This window comes from Apteryx mantelli, chromosome 1, assembly GCF_036417845.1.
Source record: "Apteryx mantelli isolate bAptMan1 chromosome 1, bAptMan1.hap1, whole genome shotgun sequence".
Classification (NCBI taxonomy): Eukaryota; Metazoa; Chordata; class Aves; order Apterygiformes; family Apterygidae; genus Apteryx; species Apteryx mantelli.
The window spans coordinates 105,023,565-105,033,680 of record NC_089978.1 but is presented as its reverse complement, the minus strand read 5'-3'; the positions used below and the strand labels follow the sequence as shown (position 1 = coordinate 105,033,680).

At 42.6% G+C, this 10,116-nt stretch overlaps 1 protein-coding gene across 1 annotated transcript; it reads right to left on the bottom strand.

Annotated features, from left to right (window-relative positions):
- Nucleotides 1–6,430: 6,430 nt before the first annotated feature.
- Nucleotides 6,431–9,642, bottom strand: MIS18A (MIS18 kinetochore protein A). The gene is made up of 5 exons (XM_067299247.1): nucleotides 9,385–9,642; nucleotides 9,235–9,301; nucleotides 8,780–8,902; nucleotides 8,001–8,094; nucleotides 6,431–7,247 (listed from the first exon to the last, which is right to left on the bottom strand). The coding sequence occupies exons 1-5, from the start codon at nucleotides 9,629–9,631 to the stop codon at nucleotides 7,167–7,169; spliced, it is 612 nt and encodes a 203-aa protein (XP_067155348.1). The 5' UTR covers nucleotides 9,632–9,642; the 3' UTR covers nucleotides 6,431–7,166.
- Nucleotides 9,643–10,116: the final 474 nt, after the last annotated feature.

Below are 10,116 nucleotides of genomic sequence, written 5' to 3'. Positions count from 1 at the left end.
GAGAAGAAAACCACATGGAATAGGGTTTTGAAATGTTTAATGTGAAGTGGCTCTACCAACAGAGTGGATTCACTGATGCTGTAGAGTAACATAATGTCATTTTGACAGTCTGGCATGGCTAAAAATAGGTCAGAGAAGACAAATGAATTTCTGTTTTATAATTCCGTATTATTTGAACCTTCTGCTTACAGTGCTGAGAGATTTGGGAAGAGTTTTCTCTCAGTTTACAAAAGACTTGCAACAAATCTTCTCTGTCATCCTAGTATATGAACTAGCCCTTGGGGCTAAAGGGGGAAATGTAGCTTTTACAACATCGGAGAGTGAAAACAATGGGATCTTTCCTGATTTATGTCCTCAGTGCTTTTGTCCCAGCTGTAAGCACCAAGCCCTGTACTATAAAATTACATAGGTTTGGTCTCCTGGGTGATTTGGCTGAGCTCGGTGTTCTTGTTAATCTAAAAAAAAAAAAAAAAAAAAGATAGTGTTTCTGCGCTCGTTTTCAAGCTAATGACTATGCTCCATTCCTCTGGCCATGTGCCACAAAGCCATGTGAGACATACAGAAGAACTGCCCAGATGGTGCCATGCGGCTCAGCATTGTAGAAGTGAGCCATATTTCTGTCGGAGCCCCATAGCACAATAAATGTGGCATCACCACTGCTATTAGCAGGCCACAGGCCATGTATTCTCATGGCAATACAAAGCCTCAGGGCTTGTCTGGTCTTGAACTGTAGTCTGATCTGTTTTAGCTGTAATGGCAAAACTGTCCAAGAGGCAGCCAACCAGTGTCTAACTTGGTTTTAGTTTTAGCTTAGTTTTGTGTAACTGTGTGGTTATTACCCCAAAGCGTTATACCATATATGGTAACAGGCTAACAAAATTAAGTGACCACTATATCGCTAGAATTGTGGACCGATCAGAAAGACGTGTTAGCAAGCAGCTTCTTGAAAATGTGTAAAAATAGCATCAAGCTGTCCCAGCACAGAGGAGGAAGAAACCCACCACCACTGGCATCAGCACATTACCTGGTGAAGAACCTGGGACACCGGCAAATCACTGCAACGCCCTGCGTGTGGAAAAGGCACCCTTGCCCTTGGATCATGGGTGCTCAGGTGAGCGGTACAACAGAGAAGAGGGGGAGATGATAGAAAGTCTATGTATAACTGTTTTAATTGCATTATTAATGGAAATTAGCAATAATTGGATAATTTGAACAGAAAGTGTTAATATCCTTGTAACTGAGCTAATGGTAGCTGCTTGCTAGACTGTTAAAGCATTAATTATACAAACAACCAATTCTAATTCTTGACTCCATATAAAGGGAGCCAAGTGTTCCTTTTGAGTGTAATACTATCAGTTCTTGCAGCTTATATGGCTATTGAATAAAAAACAACTAGTATTTCTCTCGTTTGGCTGCTTTCTTTGTGTTAACTTCTTCACTGAGAATTTTTATTGATTTTATCTTTCTCATTTCTTTTCAGTTACAGAATATATTTTTCTGTGATCCTTTCCTGCCCTCAAGGCCTGTGAGAAGAATTTTCTAAGGAGCTACTGCCTTGTTTATATAGAGGACACTACCTTTAGTCAGGGGAGAAGCCTCTTTTTCTCTCTCTGTTGAGGACACAGGGATCCTGACATCCTGGTCTAGAAACCTCAGTCAGGGGGTGTTCTCTTTTCTCTTGAATGTTCATCGGAGTACAGTCCTAAAAGTGCCCCCATCTCCATCCCAGTTCCCATTCCCCTTAATTCCCACGAAATCCATCCAGCCCTGAGTAGCAGTTGTGTTGCACTGGCATTTCTTTCCTTTGCTTATGTCCTGTCGGAGTCATCTCTTTCTTGCCTGCTCAGTCTCTTTCTAGGAAACCCCAGGTGTTTCCATGCTTCTTTAAGCTTGGTAATTACCAGCAGCATTTGCCATTTACAGTCCACTACTACTGCTGGACCTCTGCTCTACTGCACCTTGTCATACAGCACACACCTCATCTTTCCCTGTGCTTTTTCCAAACTTTCTTTAGAGCAGAACTCACATCCAACCAGAACATTAATTATTGCTCATTTCCTACTTATTATCTCTACTGCTCTTATTACCAAAAGAAAAGCTATTCAACAGCCAGGAGAGTTTTGAGAACCTCACCTTTTAGACCTCTCCTGAAAACAAGAGCTATAGTTACCATACAGATTAGCAAAGAGCTACTACTCCCAGTAAAGAAAACTGCCCATTTGTGACAGATCTTCACAGGAAGGTATATCAAGCCTCTGCTGCCGGGATTAGTTCGGAAGTTTAATGAAAATAATGTCTACCTAATCTATGAATCTTAGCATAACCTGAACTTTTTGGTGTAATCAAAATCAATCAGTGACTCTGTCCCTGACCTTAGGAAATTACCTTGGCAGCACTGAAATCCCAATGTACAGTAGCTAGATAAGTGTTATCTGTAACAAAGATAAATACACCTGGAAAGGCCACCGTACACCAAAACTCAGCATGGAGCTTGGTAATCATTCCTGTTGGCTACTTCACTTTCTTCTGCATAAAGGAAAGGCTGTCCTCATGTTTGCACCTTCAGACTCCCTAGGCCTTCACCAAAAAGTGCATCTGTGCTGCTAAATGGCTTTACAGTCCATCCAGCAGCAGTTCCACATGGTTAGCATGACTCTGTCGTGCAACAACTTTCCCAAGAGCTTGAGAAGATCAAGGGCCTTGGTCGCCTGGACTTCGCCTACGTGGATAATGGATGCTCCTCCCAGCACATGCCGTGCACAGGGCTATCATCAAAGGCGATACATGCTGCTGTTTTACAAGATACTTATCATTAACAGACTTTGGCCCATGTCTTTGAAGACAGACAAGAGTTTCTGTCAAAGATCAGTTTGGGTAAGAAAGCAGTTGGGGATAGTGTTCAAGTATTGATAAGATAGTGATTGATAGTGTTCAAGAATTGTGTCTGTACTAGCACATGAAAAAAGGAGACAAATCATTGCTCTTTGAACCACAGAAACCCTAGTTTTTTCTTGCAACAGTAGCTAAAATGACAACAGCCACTGGGTACGAAAGGTCCTGTCAACACTACCTAGGACTAAAGAAATAGGTGTTTGGACTTTTTCCTTTAAGTTAAGCAGTTAAAGGGTGTAATTAGCATTTCAGACACTGACACTTTAGCAAGCAAGGCTCTACAGTCAGAAAGGGAATGATAGGACCAACTAACAAGTGAGTGAGTCATGCTTATTATAAACTGGAGTTAGGAGGAACTCTGAAAGAGTGTTAAGATGAGAAACCATTCAAGGCTTGTTCACATTAAGCATAACATACTTGCTAAAATATATAGCCCACCTGACTATTCCCTATTTCTGCCCCCCATCAAAAAAGCTTATAAACCTTCAATCTCTTCTAAACTAATTCCTAGTTTTCCTCTTTCCTACACATATAAAGATCTTTTAAGCACATCTGTAACAGCTTTTGTCACTTTGCTTCAATTGATAATTCTATGATGTATTTATTAAAAAGCTACAAAGAACATGTGCTATATTATTCATTCTTGAATACCTTCTTTATGTACAGAATGCATTATTCATCTTCCCCATTCTCATCTCTTTCTGCTAGTGGATTCTGTACATGTAAAACTTTGCTTGCTATCCTTATCAGCATTTTGGGGTTTTTTTTGTATTACAGGAAGATTTTAAAACTTGAATTAGGGGATATTGAACTCTCAATTTTTAATCCTCAGATGACACTTATTTTATACTACCACTTCATCTCTATAAAACACACAATTAAAGTGAGCTACAAAGCACTGTTGTACTTAAACTAAATCTCTGTCATATTAACTGCACACAAAGTTTTCAAAAGCTCACCAAAAAAAGTGATAGTCTTTTCCTCACACTGCCTAATGCAAAGTGCCTGGGACAAGTATAAGAAATTGCTATAGAACATACTAATTTCCCAAAGGAGAATTAAGCTTCCTTTTTATCCTGGATTCAAGGATAGAAACTGAGAAACTGGGCAAAGAAGGGACTGTCACCCAGTAACTGGTCCCATTTATTCAGCAAGAACAATACCTTTTTCATATGACTGTACATCATGCTGTCATGCTAAGTATTACGAGAGAGAGAGATTGATTTTGGTTGACGCACAACTATAGTATTCCTTAAGGTTTGAAAACTGTTCAGATGTACTACAGTACACATTTCTGCATTTTAACAAAAACACACATTACCTTTAACTTCATTAAGTACTTGATATATTAGCTCTTAATTGAACTTCATAGTAAGAGACTTTATTTCAGTTTCTTGGAACATTATGAATACACAAGCACACACATTTCCCCTCTGCAGACATATCTATCTCTCCACATGAGATTAATTCTAAATTTAGACTGTTCATTGCACACCTTAGCAAAGCAGCAGCTGGCAGCCCCAAACTGTGTGGAAAAGCTACTTTAAAAGAGTCAGCCTGTGTTAATGTGGTAAAGCTCCCACCTAGAATATGCTAGAAAGACATTGTCTAAATATACAGTGACAGCAAATGCAGGTACTCAACAGAGAAGAGACAGGACTCTAACACACTAAACCAAGGAGAGAAATAGTTACTTAACGTGCATTTTCAAGATGTGTTACTCATGTGTATTCCATCGCAGGAACACATACTCCAATCCAGATTCTTTTTAGTCACTTCAGCCTGTGAGGTCAAGTGCCTGCCAGGAGGATTATAGTTTTCAGATTCCTTAATCAATAAGTATTTTTTCCCCCACAGTAGCTGGAAAAGAGGGCTAGTTATGGATTCTACATGCTTAAAATAAGCCTACCCCCCCCCCTTTTTTTTGAAGGCTTGCTTATACATACACTCCACTTTTGATTATACATAGTGGCAACATATAGGACACAGGAGATGGGGTGCTAGTAATCTACCTAAACACGTCTCAGGAGGAACTCGCCAACTGATGAAGCTATTTAGGGAACTAGCTTTGAACCACAGAGAACTGTTTTCCATATGTTTAATAGAGCAACAGGTTTAGAGCTACAGGTGCTGCTTGAGGGCAGACTCTGCTCTTACCAAAGGTAGATCTAAATTATTTCATTGCATAATTGAACAAATACAAGAATGCACTTAGAAGATATCTCCAGGTTGACAACAATTAGGCAGATCTCTCCTCTCCAAAGAGGCCAGCAAGATGGCAAGGGAAGAATGAGGGGGGAAGGGGGGAAACACACCACTATCTTTGCACCTTTGTGTATCGTTTCTTCTTTGGAATACAGATTAAAAAGCCCACAGGTAGATACTTCTTTGTCACCTTCTTTGGTCAAAAGACTAGTTCTGGGCTCCCCAGTACAAGAAGGATGTGGCACTACTGGAGCAAGTCCAGTGAAGGGCTACAAAGATGATTAGGGGACTGGAGCATCTCTCTTATAAGGAAAGGCTGAGAGAGCTGGGCCTGTTTAGCCTGGAGAAGACAGGGTGGGGGGAAGAATCTTATCAATGTATACAAATATCTAAAGAGAGGGTGTCAAGAGGATGGGGCCAGACTCTTTTCAGTGGTGCCCAGTGACAGGACAAGAGGCAACAGGCACAAACAAACACAGGAAGTTCCATCTGAACATGAGGAAAAACTTCTTTACTGTGAGGCTGACTGAGCACTGGAGCAGGTTGCCCAGAGAGGTTGGGGAGTTTCCTTTGCTGGAGATATTCAAAACCTGCCTGGACATGATCCTAGGCCCTAGGTGACCCTGCTTGAGCAGGGAGGTTGGACTAGATGATCTCCTGAGGTCCCTTCCAACCTCAACCATTCTGTGATTTGACTAGATAAATATTTCAAAAATATATATAGCAATCCTTATGGGCTTCCATCTCTGCTCTCACATATATATACTCATATATATCAAGACTTCAATATAGCTAGAGAAAGGGTTATGACTGAAGAGGTAGGCCTATCAAGCCATCAACTACCAGCATTCCCAACAAGAATACAATTCAAGTTTATAATGAAAGCATCAACCAATCTTCAAGATCCATTAACTCTTTTCTGTCCTCTAACTGTATTCAGGCACCCAGGATGAAGTCTATATCACATAGCAGCATTCAAAAACAGAGGCAAACTTACTAGAGAAAAACACACCTCCAGAAGTCAGCTTCTAGCTTGATTGGAAAGATTGGGGTAAAGTGTTTTAATTATTTCCACATAGAAAGACTAAGAAAACCATCACCATAGGCCAAAATGAATGCTATTTCAAACCAAAACAGTAATCAGGGAAAATGAGAAGACAAACAGGGGGGGGAAGAAAATTTGTTTTTTTAAAAAGAAGATCAGTACCTACTAACAGGGGTAAGAACAGGGGAAAGCGCATTACAAGTTTTTGGACAAAACTTAAGAACTCACAGTAGTAAAATTAAATAGTGTTGGGTAACAGAAGAAACCCTTTTTGAAATGATTCTCCTCTTAGAGTATTACTGTTTTCCTCATTTTATTGGAAAAAAAAGTCACTTGGAACACATACACTATTTAGGAAACCCTCATAGTTAGACAAATACAGATTTAGAAGATTCAAATCAAATAACTGGAATATCTACACTTAAACAACAAAATGCTCCGACAAGCATTCTTAATTTATGTTTTGAGTTCATCATTTAAACATACTCTAAGCTTTACTTAAAGGTGTACAGCTATCAGTCTTGTTTATATGCTTAACAGAGCTTCAAGAGGAGGAAAATAATCTTCTTTATGATCACTACGTTTTAGCTTTGATCTGGCAGGAAACAGTTACTGTCTTGTTCCTGTCTGGGAGCACAGGTGAAGCAAAGGCTGTGGAGACAAGATGGCAGGAGGAGAGTTCTGAAAGCAAGATATATCTCTCCTGATTTCCCAGTGATAAAAATTTAAATATTTGTAAATTTTGTAAATTGTAAAGTTGTAAAAATTTGTAAATATAAACAAAGTCTACACAAAGCAGTAAAAAAAAAGAAAAACCCTTATTTCTTTCTGGGGTATTCTTTTATCAGAGAAGAACTTCTCATTATAATGAAGACTTTCAGTCGGCATCACTCTATTGCAGCATGAGCCACCTGAGTCTCAGCTCTTTGCATGGCTTTCGCAATGTCCCTGTAGATTCCAGAGGATTACAGGTACAAGATTCATACACATCATTCTCCAGCAGTTAATTCATATGCAGAAGTTTTCAGACATTATTATGAAGAGAAGCAAAACTTGATTCAACCACAGTCAGTCTTGCCTCCAGTGCCTTTAATATGGTATCTGCCTATAAAGTAAAGAGGGAAAGATACTTGGTTAGAAACAGAACTTTACAAAACAAAGAGCAAGTGTAGATGTCAATAAGTGCTAGAAGTCAATCATGTGTTATCAATCCTATTTGATTCTTTTCCCCACTATCTTCACAGTCTAAAGTTTAGTCAGTTCTAATATGAACTCTCAGCGCTCCCTAGGATCTACTGTAACTGTCCTCACACTTAGTGTCAATAGCTTCTGCTATACAACTGTCAGCTTTCAGAGCTAACCTGGTTATCATATGTGCTCCCAACTCTCCCTACCTGCAATCAGAACACTTCTATAGAAGGAAGTATCCACTTACATTTATTATGTGATACTTTAATACAGAATAGCAGCAAAAGCAGTAAAAGCAGTAAAAAAAATTTACATTCAAGACAGGATTCTACAGGAAAAAAGCTCCATTAAGTCAGAGTTTAAAAAAAAAAACTGGAGAAGCAAAACAAAGTTACAGGAGGCAAGCCATCTTTCTGACTACTGACAGAGAGAGATGGGAATCAAACTGTATTTGATAAACAGAAAATACTTATTAAAATTATAATCAAAGGAAAGCTGCTGAAAACCTTAGCTAACACAAGATACTAACAGCACGAAGTGTCACAGTGCACTGTAAAAATGCACAGAACTGGGTCTGACTGAAACTACAGCTTGCTTTGCAGAAACTATTTAAGGATATGAAGACTTCATATCTTGTGTACACAATGAGCAATGCTAGATGAAGTCTTACCCTTTCCAGTGCTTCTTCCAAAACAGCTCGACTCTCGAGAGTTATAGGCTCCTCATCAGTAAGAGCTTGCTTTTCTGAGGATCCTAGAATGTAACTGATATGCTACAGTTTAGATTATGCACTTTTCACTCTGAAGGCAAAAGAACAAATGTAAAATTCATCTATTGTTCTCAGCAATGAGATTATGATTTAACAAGCTACCAAAGCAAGAGCATGATTCATCAAAGATCCATACTTAGTAACCTTGCAAACAAGCTATAAGTGGAATGAAAGCACTTTTAAGCTCAGAACTACCAAGACACCATGACTATATAAAAGTTGGAATTACCAAAAGATAGTCATGAATTGTGATGCTACAAGATAAGGTGAAAAGTTATTCCAACTTTGAGAAGACTGTTGCACTAGCTGGAAGAAACAGTTATCATTATTCAGTACTACTCAAGAGAGTAAAGTAATTTTATGCCAGTTAGAGTAGAGCACCTACATATTAGCTTTTGATCAGACTAGAAGTAACCCCTATGTTATTTACCCAGTGTTATTTTTGTGCTAGGTATGCAATTTCTTATACAAAATGAAGTCCAGAAGTCCTCATATTTCCATTTTTCTAGGATTTTTTCCTCATATTATACAAATGACATTTCTATAACTTTAACACTATGATGCTAGCAGCAGTAACACATAAAATTGCTCTGGAAAGAGAAAGCTATCTCTAGGTATTCCAGAAACACCAACAGCAGCATCTACCTATAGGATATTTAGAGTAAAAATGCTACCTTTACCTTTCAATCGAGTCAACACTGAAGCAGAACAAATCTCTCTTGTAGTCAAGATGCTTTGGCGTGCATCTGTAGATGTTGCCAAGTACCATTGAGCAGCCAGAGCAGGACAGAGTTTCAACCATGCTGCAAGCAAGACACATAACATTTATCCATGTGTGTGCAGGGGGCGGGGACACACCTCTCCCCACACCTACTCCAAAATAAATTCATCCGCTTGTGATTTTTAGAGGATTCACCCTTGGATTCCACAGCGTGATTATGAATATTTGTCCCTTAGCCTGGGTTCCCAGGGCAGGCCCTCAGCCCGAAGACCTCCACTAGACTAACAGGTAAACCCTCCAGGGCCTTCCTCAGGGACACAGGCAGCCCTGCGGGGCGGCAGCACCCGGCGAGCGGCTCGCCGGGCCTCCCCGTCGCGCCGAGCCCCCCGCCCCCGCCGCGGCACCGGGCCTCACCATCCGCACTCGCCGGGCCGCTTGGAGAGCTTCTGCTCCTTGTCCACCGAGACGCAGGCGGAGGTACCTGCGCACAGACGGGAAGGGAGAGGGACCAACGGTCAGCAGCGGCTGCCGCCAAAGGCCGCGCGGGGGAGGGGCAGGACTCACTGCGCAGGAGGATGCAGCCCGCCTCCTCGTCGTTGGCCACCCAGCTCAGCGTGTCGCCCACCGGCTGCTTGCAGCCGGCGCACAGGAACACCATGGGCAGCAGCTCCTCGTCCGCCCCGCCGCCGCCGCCGCCGCCGCCCAGCCCCCCTCCCGCCGCCGCCTCCCGCGCGCCGTCCGCCTCCAGCAGCGACAGGGAGGAGTCGGGCCCCACCGCGGCACCCAGCGGCGCGTACAGCGCGCCCGCCATCGCCTTCAAGCGGCCCGCGCCGGAAGCGGCAGTGACGCCACCTCAAGAGCCGCGGCGGCGCCCCGCCCCCTGCCCGCCGTCGCGCGAAGCCCGCCCCCACGGCGCCCCGCCCCGGCCCCCTCTCCCGCGCTCAGGCCCCGCCCCGTGCTATCCCGCAGCCGTTGGCGCCGCTAACGGTCGCGGCGGGCAGGGAGGGGCGGCCGCGAGGCGCTCGCCGCTGTTCCTGCCGCCCCAGCTAGGCAGGCCTGCTGTCCTTGGCCTCAGAGTACATCGAGAGGCACGTTAGGAGGGGCCTGAAGGCTCTAATGACGGGAAAACAAGAAAAAAAGCTTGATGCCGGTTTCGAAGGCTGCTGGTTTTAACCAGTCTGCTGCCTTTTGTTGATCCCGGTTCAAGTGATGCCCCAGTGTGCTCCCCACCTCAGCAGAGCCCCGGGAGGCCCGATGCGCTTCCATGCCGCCCGCCAATCCAGGGCCTGGCATGGA